This window comes from Periophthalmus magnuspinnatus, chromosome 8 (genome assembly GCF_009829125.3).
Source record: "Periophthalmus magnuspinnatus isolate fPerMag1 chromosome 8, fPerMag1.2.pri, whole genome shotgun sequence".
NCBI classification, from domain to species: domain Eukaryota; kingdom Metazoa; phylum Chordata; class Actinopteri; order Gobiiformes; family Gobiidae; genus Periophthalmus; species Periophthalmus magnuspinnatus.
In genome coordinates, this window is record NC_047133.1 from 23,503,206 (window position 1) to 23,519,561 (window position 16,356).

A 16,356-nucleotide genomic window follows, 5' to 3' on the forward strand; every position below is an offset into this window, starting at 1 on the left:
AGATCTTTTAAAAGTTAGAAGTATTGATTGATTTAGGCTACAGCATGTCTTTAAGGTTCTAATCTATTTAATTGTTCTCTTTTTCTTCAAGCTCCTCCTGTGAAAAATACATTCTGCTTTACAGTTGGATTGAGCTAAAGTAAGACATCAACACAAATTTACCTAATCTATGACAATAATACTTTATTTCATTAATCAAACAAAATGAACACATCTTTCCTTTCACATGAAAGGCGTCATCATGAGCACGGACGCGGAGATGGAGCAGTATGGCCCGGCGGCCATTTACCTCCGGAAGCCAGAGAAGGAGAGAATTGAAGCCCAAAATACTCCATTTGACGCTAAAACCGCTTATTTTGTGGCTGATCCGGATGAGATGTATCTTAAAGGCAAACTCATCAAGAAAGAAGGGGGGAAAGCCACAGTGGAAACCGATAGTGGAAAGGCAAGTGTTTTTTGTTTGTTTTTATTTTTTTTATTTATTTGTTATTGATCACACGTTAAGTGAAAAATTATGGAAACAGTATTATTTTATTGCATCATGATGTTGACTAAATACTTATCTGTAGACTGTAACAGTCAAAGAGGATGACATCCACCCAAGGAATCCTCCCAAGTTTGATAAAATTGAGGACATGGCCATGATGACCCACCTCAATGAGCCTTGTGTTTTGTATAACCTCAAAGAGCGTTTTGCATCATGGATGATCTACGTAAGCAAATATGGAAACACAAATCCATTTAAAATCCATGTACAACTTTTAATAAAAATCTAATTGTCATTCAATAGACCTACTCTGGGTTGTTCTGCGTCGTGGTGAACCCCTACAAGTGGCTTCCTGTATACGATGCTCAAGTCGTTGGGGCCTACAGAGGCAAGAAGAGGATTGAGGCCCCACCCCACATCTTCTCTATCTCTGATAACGCCTATCAGTTCATGCTCACTGGTGAGGCACTGGCTTTTGCTTTGGTTTTTTTTACTCTTTTTTTGTAATATTGTGGTTGAGCATTATTTGCCATTTCAGATCGTGAGAACCAGTCTGTCCTGATTACGTAAGTACAGTTTTAAAACCACATTTTTTATTAAAGTAATACCATCCCACACCCCATTCAGGTCTCACCATTCCACTATTAGAACCAAAGATAGACACAGTGTTAAAACAACAAATGGACATATAAAAATTGTTTTACCATATATAAATGTGTATATGTCAGTTTATATAGCCTATATTTCATCCACATTGTACTGTAAATCAGATTATAGTTTTACTAAAATGATAATACGATTCCAACACCAGCGGAGAATCCGGTGCTGGAAAGACTGTCAACACCAAGCGTGTCATTCAGTACTTTGCAACAATTGCTGCAGCATTTGGTGGTAAGAAGGCAGAGCCAACCCCTGGCAAAATGCAGGTATGGTGTCACAATTACATACATCACTATTGGCAGGACTTAATTTACTTAATACTTAAATATATATTACTTTAGGGTTCACTGGAAGATCAGATTATTGCTGCTAACCCTCTGCTGGAGGCTTATGGTAATGCTAAAACTGTGAGGAATGACAACTCCTCTCGTTTTGTGAGTAGTATTTAGTAAAGTAACATAAAAGCACAAAAATGTAATTTACACGACACTAACTCATTGACTTTAATTTGATTCATTTTTAGGGTAAATTCATTAGGATCCATTTTGGAACTTCTGGAAAACTGGCTTCAGCTGATATTGAAACATGTAAGGCTGCATGGTTAAATGCCATTTATTATTTATTTATTATTATTATTATCTAGTAGGCCACTTTGGTCGGGAATATATTCACTTTCTTAAAAAAAAAAAAAAAGAAAAAAAAAAAAAAAAGAATCTTCTTTATTGTTAGATCTGCTGGAGAAATCCCGTGTGACCTTCCAGCTGTCTGCTGAGAGGAGCTACCACATCTTCTACCAGCTCATGACCGGCCACAAGCCTGAACTGCTGGGTATGTTATGCCAGATAATGTTAACATTTGTCATGCCTAAATTAATGTATTTAAACAAGCATTTCTATTTTTCTAAATTACAGAGGCACTTCTGATCACCACTAACCCCTATGATTACCCAATGATAAGCCAGGGTGAAATCACTGTCAAGAGCATCAATGATGTGGAGGAGTTCATTGCAACTGATGTATGTTAAAGCAGCAATAGCTTTACAGTGTAGTGATAAAAACAAAAACCTTACCTTAAAGAATTGATTTTAAATGTTCATGCAGACGGCTATTGACATCTTGGGCTTCACCGCTGAGGAGAAATTGGGAATCTACAAGCTGACTGGTGCTGTGATGCACCATGGTAACATGAAGTTCAAGCAGAAGCAGCGCGAGGAGCAGGCAGAGCCTGATGGCACTGAGGGTGTCGTATTTTTCTTTCTTTTTTTTTGTTTCAAACTAATCCATGGAAAATGCATGCGCATGATTTTTGTTGTCACCACTGGACACGAACATAGCAAATTATTTGTTTCTTATCTTTTTACCAGAGGCTGACAAAATTGCCTATCTCATGGGTCTGAACTCTGCTGACATGCTGAAAGCTCTTTGCTACCCAAGAGTCAAAGTCGGAAACGAGATGGTGACTAAAGGTCAAACCGTTCCACAGGTAAGTGTGTGCTTCTGAGCAAGCTAAAAACTTTAATGTATCATTCTTCCAAGTTAATTATTTACATTTTATTTATTTTGTCCTTAAGGTCAACAATGCTGTCAGTGCTCTGTGCAAGTCTGTCTATGAGAAAATGTTCTTGTGGATGGTCGTTCGTATCAATGAGATGTTGGACACTAAACAGCCAAGATCCTTCTTCATTGGAGTGTTGGATATTGCTGGATTTGAGATCTTTGATGTTAGTTACCTTATCCACACCAATATGTATCAACTGCACTGCAACTATGATGTAAATTAAAGATGTAATTCCATGTGTAGTTTAACAGTTTGGAGCAGCTCTGCATCAACTTCACCAATGAGAAACTGCAACAGTTTTTCAACCACCACATGTTTGTCCTGGAGCAAGAAGAGTACAAGAAAGAGGGCATTGAATGGGAGTTCATCGATTTTGGTATGGACTTGGCTGCCTGCATTGAGCTCATTGAAAAGGTAAGCAGTGTTTTTTGTTTTTGTTTTGTTTGTTTTTTTGAAGGGAAAGACTACAATCATACATTTTGATATTAAATTCGTAACAACGACTCAATTCTTCTTAGCCCATGGGCATCTTTGCCATCCTTGAAGAGGAGTGCATGTTCCCCAAGGCCTCTGACACAACCTTCAAGAACAAGCTGCATGACCAACATCTGGGCAAGACCAAAGCCTTTGAGAAACCAAAACCTGGCAAGGGCAAGGCAGAGGCTCACTTCTCTCTGGTCCACTATGCTGGCACAGTAGACTACAATATCACTGGCTGGCTGGACAAGAACAAGGACCCACTGAATGACTCAGTTGTTCAGCTGTACCAGAAATCTTCTATCAAACTGCTGTGCTTCCTGTATGCAGCCCATGCTGGGGCTGAGGGTAAGATAATTTATAAAAAATGATGAAAAATGATTACACACAAAAATGTATATTTTGTTTAAAGCTGAGGCCTCTGGTGGTGGCAAGAAGGGTGGCAAGAAGAAGGGTGGTTCCTTCCAGACTGTGTCTGCTCTTTTCAGAGTATGTTTTTTTTAATTTATTTTTTGAAGTTTGTACATCCATTGAGCCATGTAAAAAAAACTGTCAATGATTATCTCTTGATACTCAAGGAAAATTTGGGCAAGCTGATGACCAACTTGAGGAGCACTCACCCTCACTTTGTGCGTTGCTTGATTCCCAATGAATCTAAGACCCCAGGTAAGCATCTACCTTATTTCTAATCAATATCAGTGTGAATGATACCATTCATTTTAACAATAAATGTAACACTCATTTTCAGGTCTTATGGAGAACTTCCTGGTCATCCATCAGCTGAGGTGTAATGGTGTGCTGGAGGGTATCAGAATCTGCAGGAAGGGATTCCCCAGCAGAATCCTCTATGGTGACTTCAAACAGAGGTTTGTAAATATGGATCTTAACACATTTAAGTTGATGATGGTTATACAGAAAAGTAAAAAATATGCAGTAAAGCTCAAGATACATTTTCTTCTGTGTAGATACAAAGTACTGAATGCGAGTGTCATCCCTGAGGGACAGTTCATTGACAACAAGAAAGCTTCAGAGAAGCTGCTTGGCTCCATTGATGTGGATCACACTCAGTACAAGTTTGGGCACACCAAGGTAATCTTAAGTTAAATTCATCGATAACATATGTGGCAACCTTGTTAACAGATGATTGAACCAAAAACAGGTGTTCTTCAAAGCTGGTCTGCTGGGTACTCTTGAGGAGATGAGAGATGAGAAACTGGCTGAGCTGGTGACTATGACTCAGGCTCTCTGCAGAGGATATGTGATGAGGAAAACATTTGTCAAGATGATGGAGAGAAGGTACATACAGTACATATTTTACACTAAGAGCTTCAACTTTGTCATTTTAAATTTTCTCATTTTCTCAATATTTAGAGAATCTATTTACTCCATCCAGTACAACATCCGCTCCTTCATGAATGTGAAAAACTGGCCATGGATGAATCTTTATTTCAAGATCAAACCCCTTCTGAAGAGTGCTGAGACTGAGAAAGAATTGGCTCAAATGAAAGAGAACTATGAGAAGATGCAGTCTGACCTGGCCGCTGCTCTGGCCAAGAAAAAAGAGCTGGAGGAAAAAATGGTTTCCCTGTTGCAGGAGAAGAATGATCTGCAGCTGCAAGTGGCATCTGTAAGTAAAAAAGATTATCATGATTAAAAATGTAATGTACACTTTTTAATTTTACAAATATGTTTATTAGGAAAGTGAAAACCTCTCTGATGCAGAAGAGCGATGTGAGGGACTCATCAAAAGCAAAATCCAACTTGAGGCAAAGCTCAAAGAAACAACTGAGAGACTGGAGGATGAGGAGGAAATCAATGCTGAGCTGACAGCAAAGAAGAGGAAGCTGGAGGATGAATGCTCTGAGCTGAAGAAAGACATTGATGACTTGGAGCTCACCTTGGCTAAAGTGGAGAAAGAGAAACATGCCACTGAGAACAAGGTCAAAACAATTGAAGATACATTTTTACAATTGTGATAGAATTAAGTTAATAATACGCCACCCTTAATTAATGTACAGGTGAAGAACTTGACAGAGGAGATGGCATCTCAAGATGAGGCTATTGCCAAGCTGACCAAAGAAAAGAAAGCCCTCCAAGAGTCCCATCAGCAAACTCTGGACGACCTCCAGGCAGAGGAAGATAAAGTAAACACTCTGACCAAGGCCAAGACCAAGCTGGAACAGCAAGTTGATGATGTATGGTCATATAGTCATTCATTTCCCTTTTCAGTATCTTAGCAAAATAACATTATATTCTAATTACAATTTATAGCTTGAGGGATCTCTGGAACAAGAGAAGAAGCTCCGCATGGACCTCGAGAGAGCCAAGAGGAAGCTGGAAGGAGACCTGAAACTGGCCCAGGAATCCATCATGGACCTAGAGAATGATAAGCAGCAATCTGAAGAGAAAATCAAAAAGTATACATAAAAAAAAAAAAAAAATTCAATATACAGTAAAACAAAGTATAACAACAAAAAAGTAACTCTGAAACTGTGATTTTAGGAAGGACTTTGAGATCAGCCAGCTCCTCAGCAAGATTGAGGATGAGCAGTCCCTTGGTGCTCAGCTTCAGAAGAAGATCAAGGAGCTTCAGGTAATTACTGGGACTGCTTCTGACAAATGTCATGGTTCAAAGTCAAACATTTCTATTCCTACGATCAAATGTAGGCTCGCATTGAGGAGCTGGAGGAGGAGATTGAGGCTGAGAGAGCAGCTCGTGCAAAGGTGGAGAAGCAGAGAGCTGACCTCTCCAGGGAGCTTGAGGAGATCAGTGAGAGACTGGAGGAAGCTGGTGGAGCCACAGCTGCTCAGATTGAGCTGAACAAGAAACGTGAGGCTGAGTTCCAGAAGCTGCGTCGTGATCTTGAGGAGTCCACCCTGCAGCATGAGGCGACAGCCGCAGCCCTTCGCAAGAAGCAGGCTGACAGTGTGGCTGAGCTGGGAGAGCAGATCGACAACCTTCAGCGTGTCAAGCAGAAGCTGGAGAAAGAGAAGAGCGAGTACAAAATGGAGATTGATGACCTCTCCAGCAACATGGAGTCTGTGGCTAAAGCAAAGGTAATTACAACTGTGACAGAGGAACACCAACAAATGAGTCATCCTTGGCATCTGTTGACAAATGTACAAAATACTGAGTTTTTGACATTTTTACGGTTAGGGCAACCTGGAGAAAATGTGCAGGACACTTGAGGACCAGCTGAGTGAGCTCAAGGCCAAAAATGATGAGAATGTCCGCCAGCTGAATGACATTAATGCTCAGAAAGCAAGACTCCAGACAGAGAATGGTAACAGTCCCAAACTTTTTCAATTTTACCCTTCATTGTGTGAAAACTAAATCCTGCTGCAACTACAGGTGAGTTTGCTCGTCAGATTGAAGAGAAGGAAGCTCTTGTTTCTCAGCTGACCAGAGGCAAGCAGGCTTTCACTCAGCAGATTGAAGAGCTGAAGAGACATGTTGAGGAAGAAGTCAAGGTATGTAAAATTATCAATATTATTATTTTTTATGATTTATAGAAATTAATGAACACTACATTGCATAATGAACAATACATTCTTACAGGCCAAGAACGCTCTGGCTCACGCTGTCCAGTCTGCCCGTCATGACTGTGATCTGCTCAGAGAGCAGTTTGAGGAGGAGCAGGAAGCAAAGGCTGAGCTGCAGAGAGGAATGTCCAAGGCCAACAGTGAAGTAGCTCAGTGGAGATCCAAATACGAGACTGATGCCATTCAGCGCACTGAGGAGCTGGAGGAGGCCAAGTCAGTCGGACAGTTCTTTTGGAGATTGAATTCTAGAGACTGGAGATTTTGTATCTAATTTTGTTTCTCAATTCCTTTATCACAGGAAAAAGTTGGCCCAGCGTCTGCAGGAGGCTGAGGAATCTATTGAGGCTGTGAACTCCAAGTGTGCCTCTTTGGAGAAGACAAAGCAGAGGCTGCAGGGTGAGGTGGAGGACCTCATGATTGATGTGGAGAGAGCTAATGCTTTGGCTGCCAATCTGGACAAGAAGCAGAGGAACTTTGACAAAGTAATAAAAAGCTAAAACCTATTTGTAAATTTCTAATGTAGATACAAAATGTGTCACTAAAAGCAACAATTTCCAGGTCCTGTCAGAGTGGAAGCAGAAGTATGAGGAGGGACAAGCTGAACTGGAGGGTGCCCAGAAGGAGGCTCGCTCTCTGAGCACTGAACTCTTTAAGATGAAGAACTCTTATGAGGAGGCCCTGGATCAATTAGAGACTATGAAGAGAGAGAACAAGAACCTGCAACGTACGTACTTAACCATTATCCAACAAACCCTTTTTACTTATATCAATTATGTGCAATAACACACCTTTCACAGCTCTACATTCTGATGTGATTTGGTTTGAAAACCACAGTAAAGTTTAAGTTTTTGTAATCTATAACATACTATAGCTTAGTTGGCATTATATGACAAAACAAAGATTTATGGCCATTATGCTATGGCCTAGACTTTATGGGCTGAACAGGCTGTATGTCTGTGTCCCACGATGATGCTTCTGTGGTTTGTGCCTCAGCAAGATCCCAGAGGGAGCCCTTTATTGTGAGTGAGCTTTCTTGAGAGAATGAATCAATGGCAGCGGTCTAGTAAAGTGAAGAGTTAGTGATTGACATATAAAAATCCAGTGAGCTTTTCTTACTCCATTACAATTATTCTGTCAAATACAGTTAAAAGAACACAATATTACAGCCAAGTTATTTTGTTTTTGTTTCCTTCTAGAGGAGATTTCTGACCTGACTGAGCAGATTGGTGAGACTGGAAAAAGCATTCATGAGCTGGAGAAGGCCAAAAAGACAGTAGAGACTGAAAAGGCAGAAATCCAGACTGCTCTTGAAGAAGCTGAGGTAATAAATATCCAATCTTGCATGGGAAGTAAATGTACTACAATATCAACATACTATATCTAGGGAACACTGGAGCATGAGGAGGCCAAGATTCTCCGTGTCCAACTGGAGCTCAACCAGGTCAAAGGTGAGGTTGACCGGAAACTGGCAGAGAAGGACGAGGAGATGGAGCAGATAAAGAGGAACAGCCAGAGAATCATTGACTCCATGCAGAGCACTCTGGATGCTGAGGTCAGGAGCAGGAATGATGCCCTGAGAGTCAAGAAGAAGATGGAGGGAGATCTGAACGAGATGGAGATTCAGCTAAGCCATGCCAACAGACAGGCAGCTGAAGCCCAGAAACAGCTCAGGAATGTCCAGGGCCAGCTCAAGGTAAAAAACAAGGCACATTTAGTTGAAGCTTGCCTTCAAAATGACCACCATACAATGTTTTCAGGATGCCCAACTGCACCTTGATGATGCTGTCAGAGGACAGGAAGATATGAAGGAGCAGGTGGCCATGGTGGAACGCAGAAATGGTCTGATGTTGGCTGAGATTGAGGAGCTGAGAGCTGCTCTGGAGCAGACAGAGAGAGCACGCAAAGTGGCTGAGCAGGAGTTGGTGGATGCCAGTGAGCGTGTTGGATTGCTTCACTCTCAGGTTTGGGTCTTGAAATCAGCAATATAGACAATGTAAAACAGAAAATATAAACCAAATATATCTCTGTTAAACAGAACACCAGTCTTCTGAACACCAAGAAGAAGCTGGAGTCTGATCTGGTCCAGGTTCAGAGTGAAGTGGACGATACCGTTCAAGAAGCAAGAAATGCTGAAGAGAAGGCCAAAAAAGCCATCACTGATGTGAGCTCATGGTTTTAAACACAGAAATGACAAAATCAGTTTATGCCAGAGCAAATTTACAATGCTCAACATTTCAGGCTGCCATGATGGCGGAGGAGCTGAAGAAGGAGCAGGACACCAGTGCTCATCTGGAGAGGATGAAGAAGAACCTGGAGGTCACTGTCAAGGACCTGCAGCACCGTCTGGATGAGGCTGAGAATTTGGCCATGAAGGGCGGCAAGAAGCAGCTCCAGAAACTGGAGTCCAGGGTTTGTGTCTACAATTATTTTATTGAAATTGATCTAAAAAAAAGTCAAACATTCATTTATAATTTTAAAAGGTGCGTGAGCTTGAGGCAGAAGTTGAAGGTGAGCAGAGACGTGGAGCTGATGCTGTGAAGGGAGTCCGCAAATATGAGCGGAAAGTAAAAGAGCTGACTTACCAGGTAATTACTGAAGTTCACTAGGTAAATTTACATTGTGATGACGCCTGGAAATGTGCTGTATGAATGGCTCATGAACAACCACTTATTATCAAGCTGGAATGATAGGAGCATGCTTTGACCTCTTCACACATTTGCTTAAAGACTGAAGAGGACAAGAAAAATGTGAACAGGCTTCAGGATCTCGTGGACAAACTTCAGCTCAAAGTTAAAGCCTACAAGAGACAGGCTGAGGAGGCTGTAAGTAAACACACATAAGGAAATTGTAAAATAAATTTTCTATGGACCTCATAATCAATGCAACTTGCATTAACAGGAAGAGCAGGCCAACAGTCACATGTCCAGACTCAGGAAGGTTCAGCATGAACTTGAGGAGGCACAGGAGCGTGCTGATATTGCTGAAACCCAGGTCAACAAGCTCAGAGCCAAAAGCCGTGATGCTGGAAAGGTAGTATGTTAATACCAGGCCTTGTTTGAAACTTGTTAATTGTGACAGGCTGTTTTTCAAATGCAAGGTACCTTGCATCTGTAGTCAGCTCCTTTAAAGTATACAGCTAATGGACCAGGCTTCAGAGAGCGCAGCAAAGCCAGTCACACAGAACAAAATCTTCAATGGGAGCATTATAAGAATATATCAAAGGGTTGTGTAGATAGGTGAGATATGTTTTATTATTATTTTTAATTCAAACTTAAGTTGATTCAGAAGCAATTAAGATCTAATTGTCTTTGCATTATGGGTAATTTTCAATTGCACAGTAGCACAGGATACACTATATCCTTAGTAAAGCCACCACGTTAGCCAAATGGAGGACTCATGCCTGCAGAGGACATGCATATTTGGAACATGACTTGGGCAGTGAGTGACGCCTTGCATTTGAGAAACAGCTACTATTAAGCACTAGATTAATACCACTATATATCTGTAAACAAACATTTTGTGTCCTACAGGTGGAGTCGGAGTAAGAGTGATTCTTCCCTCAAATCACATTCATAAAATATGAACCATTTGAGGTGCCACACAAGATAAATCAATAAAAAATGATTCATCTACATTATTTTGTCATAATTTGCAGTGATACCAGCAGTAGAAGTATGTTTGTGTGTTTGGTATGACATTTCAAATATTGTTTTTTTTTTCGCAGCATCCACTATACATTCAGATCATAGCCTCCTAGTAATGAATTAGCCCTCCACAGCCAAGGGGCAAAGGTTATACTGGTTACAAGATATAATCTAATAGAATACAAAATGTAAATATAAATAGATAATTATATAGTACATTGAATCCATTTATTAACATTTGTGTCCTCAGATATGACAAACATGTTCAAATCAAATATATGTTGATAGTGAACAGACGATTTACAGAAAAAAACATTCTAGCTGTTAATTTATTGAGAATGAGAAACACAGGTTTATATAATTAAATTGAAGTTAAGTCACAAGATTGCTGTGTTTTATTGGGATGCAACACAAAAACTTCCCTAAAAAGGTCACATTTTTACTTTTATCTCCTAGGCAAACTCACTTAAACGAACCTACTTTTGTGGAAGATAATGTTTGGTGCATATTTTAACCTCCCATAAACTCCTAAGAAAAGGGACTGGAAAGGTTTTAACAAGCCATTTTTTCATTGCTTAAACATCCCATTTATGCAGTGCTTATCATGTGTAACTTAGATTTGAAGTGTAATACTCGTTGACAAGCCTATTTTAACTATTAACAATGCAGATGCATACAAATACAGGTAGTACTGCATCAGTTGTTCAGCTTAATCATCTTTAAGTCCACCAAAGACAGCTGTTGGGACACTCTTCTGTTCAAGTTGCACTTCTGTATTGATAGAAGAGGGACAGAAAAGATGTCACAATACCATAAATGACATTTCATCAAAACTAACTCGTGTTATTGGAAAAGGCTGGTATTTCTTACCATCTGGACCTTGGTTATCATCATCGTCGTCTTCATCATCTATGTCAATTTCATCTGGATTGACTTGTTTGGAAAGTTCTGCTAGCTCGCTACGTGAAGTATCACTCCTACATATAAAAAAGTATATAAATTAGTTTTTTATGTATAAACTCCAAATTCTAGCAGCCTCATAGACTTAGGGCTTTAAAAGTTGTCTATGCAAGATGTGGTGATTTCTGATATGTAAGCGATTCTAAGAGACTGCATAGTTGCATAATACATACAATATAAAAAATAAACCTCAAAAACTGCTGTTTGCTGTAGATTTGTGGTGACATTTTAAAAGAAACATGAGGTCTAACTGCTGTGTAGATTCTTTTTTCAATTTGTATTGTGGAAAAAAAGTGACCCATCATTTGTGGCTGCCATACATATAACACATAAATTCTTAATATTGATATATTAACAAAGACTTAAGCTTGTTCATGGTTAATGAATTGACTTGTCTTTTCCTCTCAAAAAGAAAAAAAACAAACCTGACAAAGAGGATCTTTTCTTTAGGTTTAGGTTTATCCCGCTCAGCCTCTGCTGCTAGTTGCTGTGCCTTTTGTTCCAGCATTTTCATGTCATCAATACCCATTTGACCCGGAGCAAGATCAGACACTATAGACAAAAAGTGTTAAATACGCACATTCTGTTGTAAATTATGTAAATTTTTATACTGTTATGATCTACACAATACCTGTGCCTGTAGAGCTTGTAGTGGCTTTCAGCATCTGAGAGGACATGAAATTGACCTGAGTATTGTAGGTGGCCTGGACACTGCGTTTGATTCTTAACATTTCTCTAATTGTATCCTCATTTCCATGACGAATTTCAAACTCCTTCCACATTTGCCAGAAATTAGCGGTCACCTGAAAGGACAATAATAAGTTGGTTTTAAATTCTCTTTCTAAAAATGTTAAAATCTGTCCCAACATACCCTGGGATCACAAATTTGTGAGCAATAGGAGTAGATTGCCCTGGCTCGATCAATTTCACCCAGTTTACTCTCCATATCAGCAAACCGAAGACACGTATCTCTTGCATGTTCATCAGGCAAAACCTGCAATATTTTTCCGAATTATATTATAAAAATTGTACAGCACTCTGATTTTTCAGACATTTTGAATAACACAGACAGTACCAGTACCTCAATAGCTTTTTGATAGATTGCTCTTGTATAGGTGACTCCATAAATTTCAGCTGCTCTCTTAATGTAAATATTGAACATGTGGTGCCTCTCCTCAATTTCTACTGCCTCTGTAGCTCTTTCATAAACAGCCATGGCATGGCGAGCCAGCCCATATTCCTCCTCCAATTTGGCATAAAGTAGGTAAATGGCTGTAAGTTAAACACACACACAAAATCAAAATAGATGATGAAAAAAGAAAACGATATTTAAAAAATCTAAACAAAACACACTTTTTGCAAACTTTGCTGGGCAGCCATCAAGGGCTTGTTCAAATAAGTCTCTTGCTCTCTCCAGCTTCTTCCCGCCATATCGGTCAATAAACTTAGTAAGGTAGGTGTTCCAAATGTCATAAACATTTGGCCATTTAAACAAGGCAATGCCACGCTCATATGCCTAAAAAAACAAACAAAACAAAAATTAGATAAAGGCACACCAGTTGTAAAACCTCTTAACATAATATGCATTACTTTAAAGCTTTCTTCAAAGTAGTTGTGCTCTTCAAGAAACATGGCATAATTGATGATGATCTGTGGTGTTGCAATGCGAAGGTCAATGATGCGATCATATACAGCTTTTGTGGACTAAAGAAAAAAGGGAGACCAGGAAACAAGACAAATCAGTTGAAATAAACTACTTTACATGCATGTTTAAATTAATCAAACCTGAAATGTTCCCAGGCTCTCTTCGAGGTCAGCCAGCATAGACCACACTTTCAAGGACTTATAGACTCTGTTTTGGACAGGCTCAGAGGCATCAAAGTATTCTGCTTTCTTGGATGGAATTGCTGTTGCTTTCTAAATGTGAGAAACGTTCAAATATGTTACATTTTTGTAATAGACCTGTGATCATCAGTAAAAAAATAAAAAATGATATGCTCAATATGACAATCACAAAGTTTTATCTAACCCTCAGTATACGCAGGGCCTGTTCATAGTTTTCATGACGCAGTTCCATTTCTCCATATTCACACCATACTGCTGCCAGGTCATCCACTTGTTTGTAGTTCACTTTAGTAGCTTTTTCAAAGATTGTTCTAGCCTGAGTAACATAAAGTCATCAATGCCAGTCTAATTAATGTCTATGTCAATGTAAAACAAAAACAAAAATCTCTTACATCATCCAATTGCTCATTTTCTTCATAGAACTTTGCAAAGGAAACCCAAAGGGAATGAGGCTTTCCAGTGGCTTTTATTGGGTCAACTGTCTGCACAGCCTCAGTGTAGGTGTTAATAATCTGCAAGTATATTATCATATTATATTTAAAATAACAAAGATACAAAACGTAATTCAAATGTTATCTCAGTGTTACCTGCCGTGGATTGCCTTCACAAAGCTTTACGCGTTTGTGCCACTCATGAACATTGTGTGGATTTTGCCGAAGTAGAACACTGTTCAGAAGAAGAGGACGGCGTGCAATAAGCTGTTCAAAACGAGCTAATCTAAGCTCTAAATCAACATCATCTGGAGAAAAAAAACAAATAAAAATCTTTGTATATTATGCTATGCACACAGACCAAAATGATCAAAGTTTATGATAATACTTTACTTGAGAAATTACATTAATTGCTCCTTAAGTGGTAAGCATTATTATGTACTTAATACTTATAACCAATGATGTATGCCTTTTAATACAAATTACTCATAAATGTGTGTTCATCTCACCCTCTTCATCCTGTCCCATTTCAGCTGTGGTTTCCATCTTGGCTGCAATCATACTCTCTTCAAACTGAGCATAACTGTCAAATACTTGTGTGAAATCTCTAACTGTTACCACTGTAAGAATGGCCTCCTCATATACATCACGAGCCTGTAAGACAAAAGAATAAAACCTAAATTAATTATCAAATCTGATTTGTTTGTGAACCAAAAAAGCCACTGTATTCAGAAATAAACAAACCTTTTCAAAGTGTCCACTCCTAATATAATAATCTGCCAAGGAGCACCAAAGTTTTCCTAGTTGGTCAGTGAAGCGCGTAAGTCCCCCTCGTATAATTGCTCCAACATTCAAAGATGTGACTTTATCGGGGTTCTGGGAGATCAGGTCACAGAGTTCATGCCACAGCTGAAATAATAAAAACATTACAGATAAGCAGAAGATTAACAAAAGAACTGTAAAGAAACCCCGTGCATTAAGAGTACAGCATACTTGATAGTTTGACTTGCCCTCCTTGGATACAAAGCATTCATCATTGACAATCGCAGCAAGTCGCAAAGCAGCTTCATCTAAGCGGCCAACAGAGCGCAAATAATCTATGTATTCCTCTGCGTTCTCTGGAGATAGCTGATGGACAACAAGATTAGTTTGAAAACAATCTGCTATAGTCAACAAATTTACCTGAGAGCAATGTTGCAAGATATTTTACAATGATTTACCTTTAGGTATCTCCGGTAGACTCGAATTGCTGTTTCTGGGAGGGGTAGATTACGGACAAATCGCAGATACAAAGGCCAAATTCTTGGGTGCTGAGTAACTGGCAAAGCTCTTAGGGCACGATCGAATGTCCTCCTACTTCTTGTGATTTTACATTGGGAAACAAGGAACTGGCAGTAGTCAAGCCAAATTCTTGGCATCTGTGTGAAAATACAAATTGAACAGGCTACACTTATAATTTTTGGCAACAATTTAAATTATATCATATATTTATATATAAAAATTTAAACAAAGCACATAAAATTACCTTGTGCATGAACACGAGGGCTCTTTCATGACAGTTGTTGACTTCTTCATAGACTGGCTCCGTTACACACTTCCCTTTGGCCTGTTTACGTCTCTCCTTTAGATAATTGTACCACAGCTTGTAACTATATAGCACATTAAAGTAAATCAGATAAACGGGCAATAAATTAAAGAAGTTGGCACTGAATTTACGTTTACCTGCCCGGGAGCTCTTTCAGAGCACGTTCATAAATCATATTCAGAGTTGTTTTGGATCCATTTTGCTTGAACTCGATGTAACGCATCCAGCACTTTACAGAGTAAGGGTTTCTGATTATTTCCTCTTCGTATGGTAGATCGTCATCCTCCTATAATGGGATGCAAAACGATTCAACATTACAATAACGTGGCGATGGATGGTGGTTGCATATGTACAAAAAACCTTAACCTCTTAAAACTCAACGCTGTGTTGATTAGAGGAGATTGTGAATAAAACTGCAATATACAGATAACAAAATAATCTAGAAACTGTTCAACACTAAGCGAAACGCCACGAGATAACATTAACAACATTTATTTTTGTGAAATCAACTAAAACAAGTGTCCTCACAACGTTGAGCTAGCATGGCATGCTAAAAGAATAAACAATATTTTGGAAAATTGCACTTACAAACGTCACGTCAGCTTTGCCGTTGAACGAAGGCATGATTTGAAGCGTTGAAACTGATTTTTCCGTCCAAATAATTATAGCAAAACAAGGCAGGAGTAATCCCTCGTGAAAACTTTAGCTGTAGATTTCGGAGAATTTGTTGTTGGCCAACGGTGTGTTTGCGCCTCATGCAGATCACGGCGGAAACAGCTTCTTCTTCTTCTGCAGAGTTTGAAGGCGGCTGTTATTCCTGGTGCAGGTGCATTATCGCCATCTGCTGGATTTTTGTGCTGATATAATTATAACATGGTGTCCCATTCTGCCCGTTCGTATCAGCTTTATCTATTCTTGTCTTGACACTCTCTCTTAGTGACAGTTCAAATACATGGATTTATAAACAATATTTTAATGTATTCAACATCTTGATTTTGCTGAATTTAGAACCATCTCTGCCAAAAAGCTCCCTCACACACTCAATCATACACTAACAGCACAGTATGGCTTTCACAATAATACAATATTGTACAATAATAATGCCTTACACTTGTATAGTGCTTTACAGACTTGACAAAACCACTGAAAATGCTATCATTATTCATT

General features: G+C 39.2%; 1 protein-coding gene and 1 pseudogene across 1 annotated transcript; one reads left to right on the top strand and one right to left on the bottom strand.

Annotated features, from left to right (window-relative positions):
* The first annotated feature begins 572 nt into the window (after window positions 1-572).
* Window positions 573-10,345, top strand: LOC117375365 (myosin heavy chain, fast skeletal muscle-like; annotated as a pseudogene).
* Window positions 10,346-10,575: 230 nt separating this feature from the next.
* On the bottom strand, window positions 10,576-16,017 carry xab2 (XPA binding protein 2). The gene is made up of 19 exons (XM_033970533.2): window positions 15,778-16,017; window positions 15,327-15,475; window positions 15,130-15,253; window positions 14,825-15,022; window positions 14,598-14,732; window positions 14,349-14,513; window positions 14,114-14,258; window positions 13,761-13,912; window positions 13,566-13,685; window positions 13,358-13,489; window positions 13,114-13,245; window positions 12,919-13,032; window positions 12,682-12,844; window positions 12,410-12,600; window positions 12,200-12,322; window positions 11,960-12,131; window positions 11,754-11,880; window positions 11,239-11,345; window positions 10,576-11,139 (listed from the first exon to the last, which is right to left on the bottom strand). Exons 1-19 carry the CDS (start codon window positions 15,811-15,813, stop codon window positions 11,078-11,080), a joined length of 2,547 nt encoding a protein of 848 aa, XP_033826424.1. The 5' UTR covers window positions 15,814-16,017; the 3' UTR covers window positions 10,576-11,077.
* Window positions 16,018-16,356: the final 339 nt, after the last annotated feature.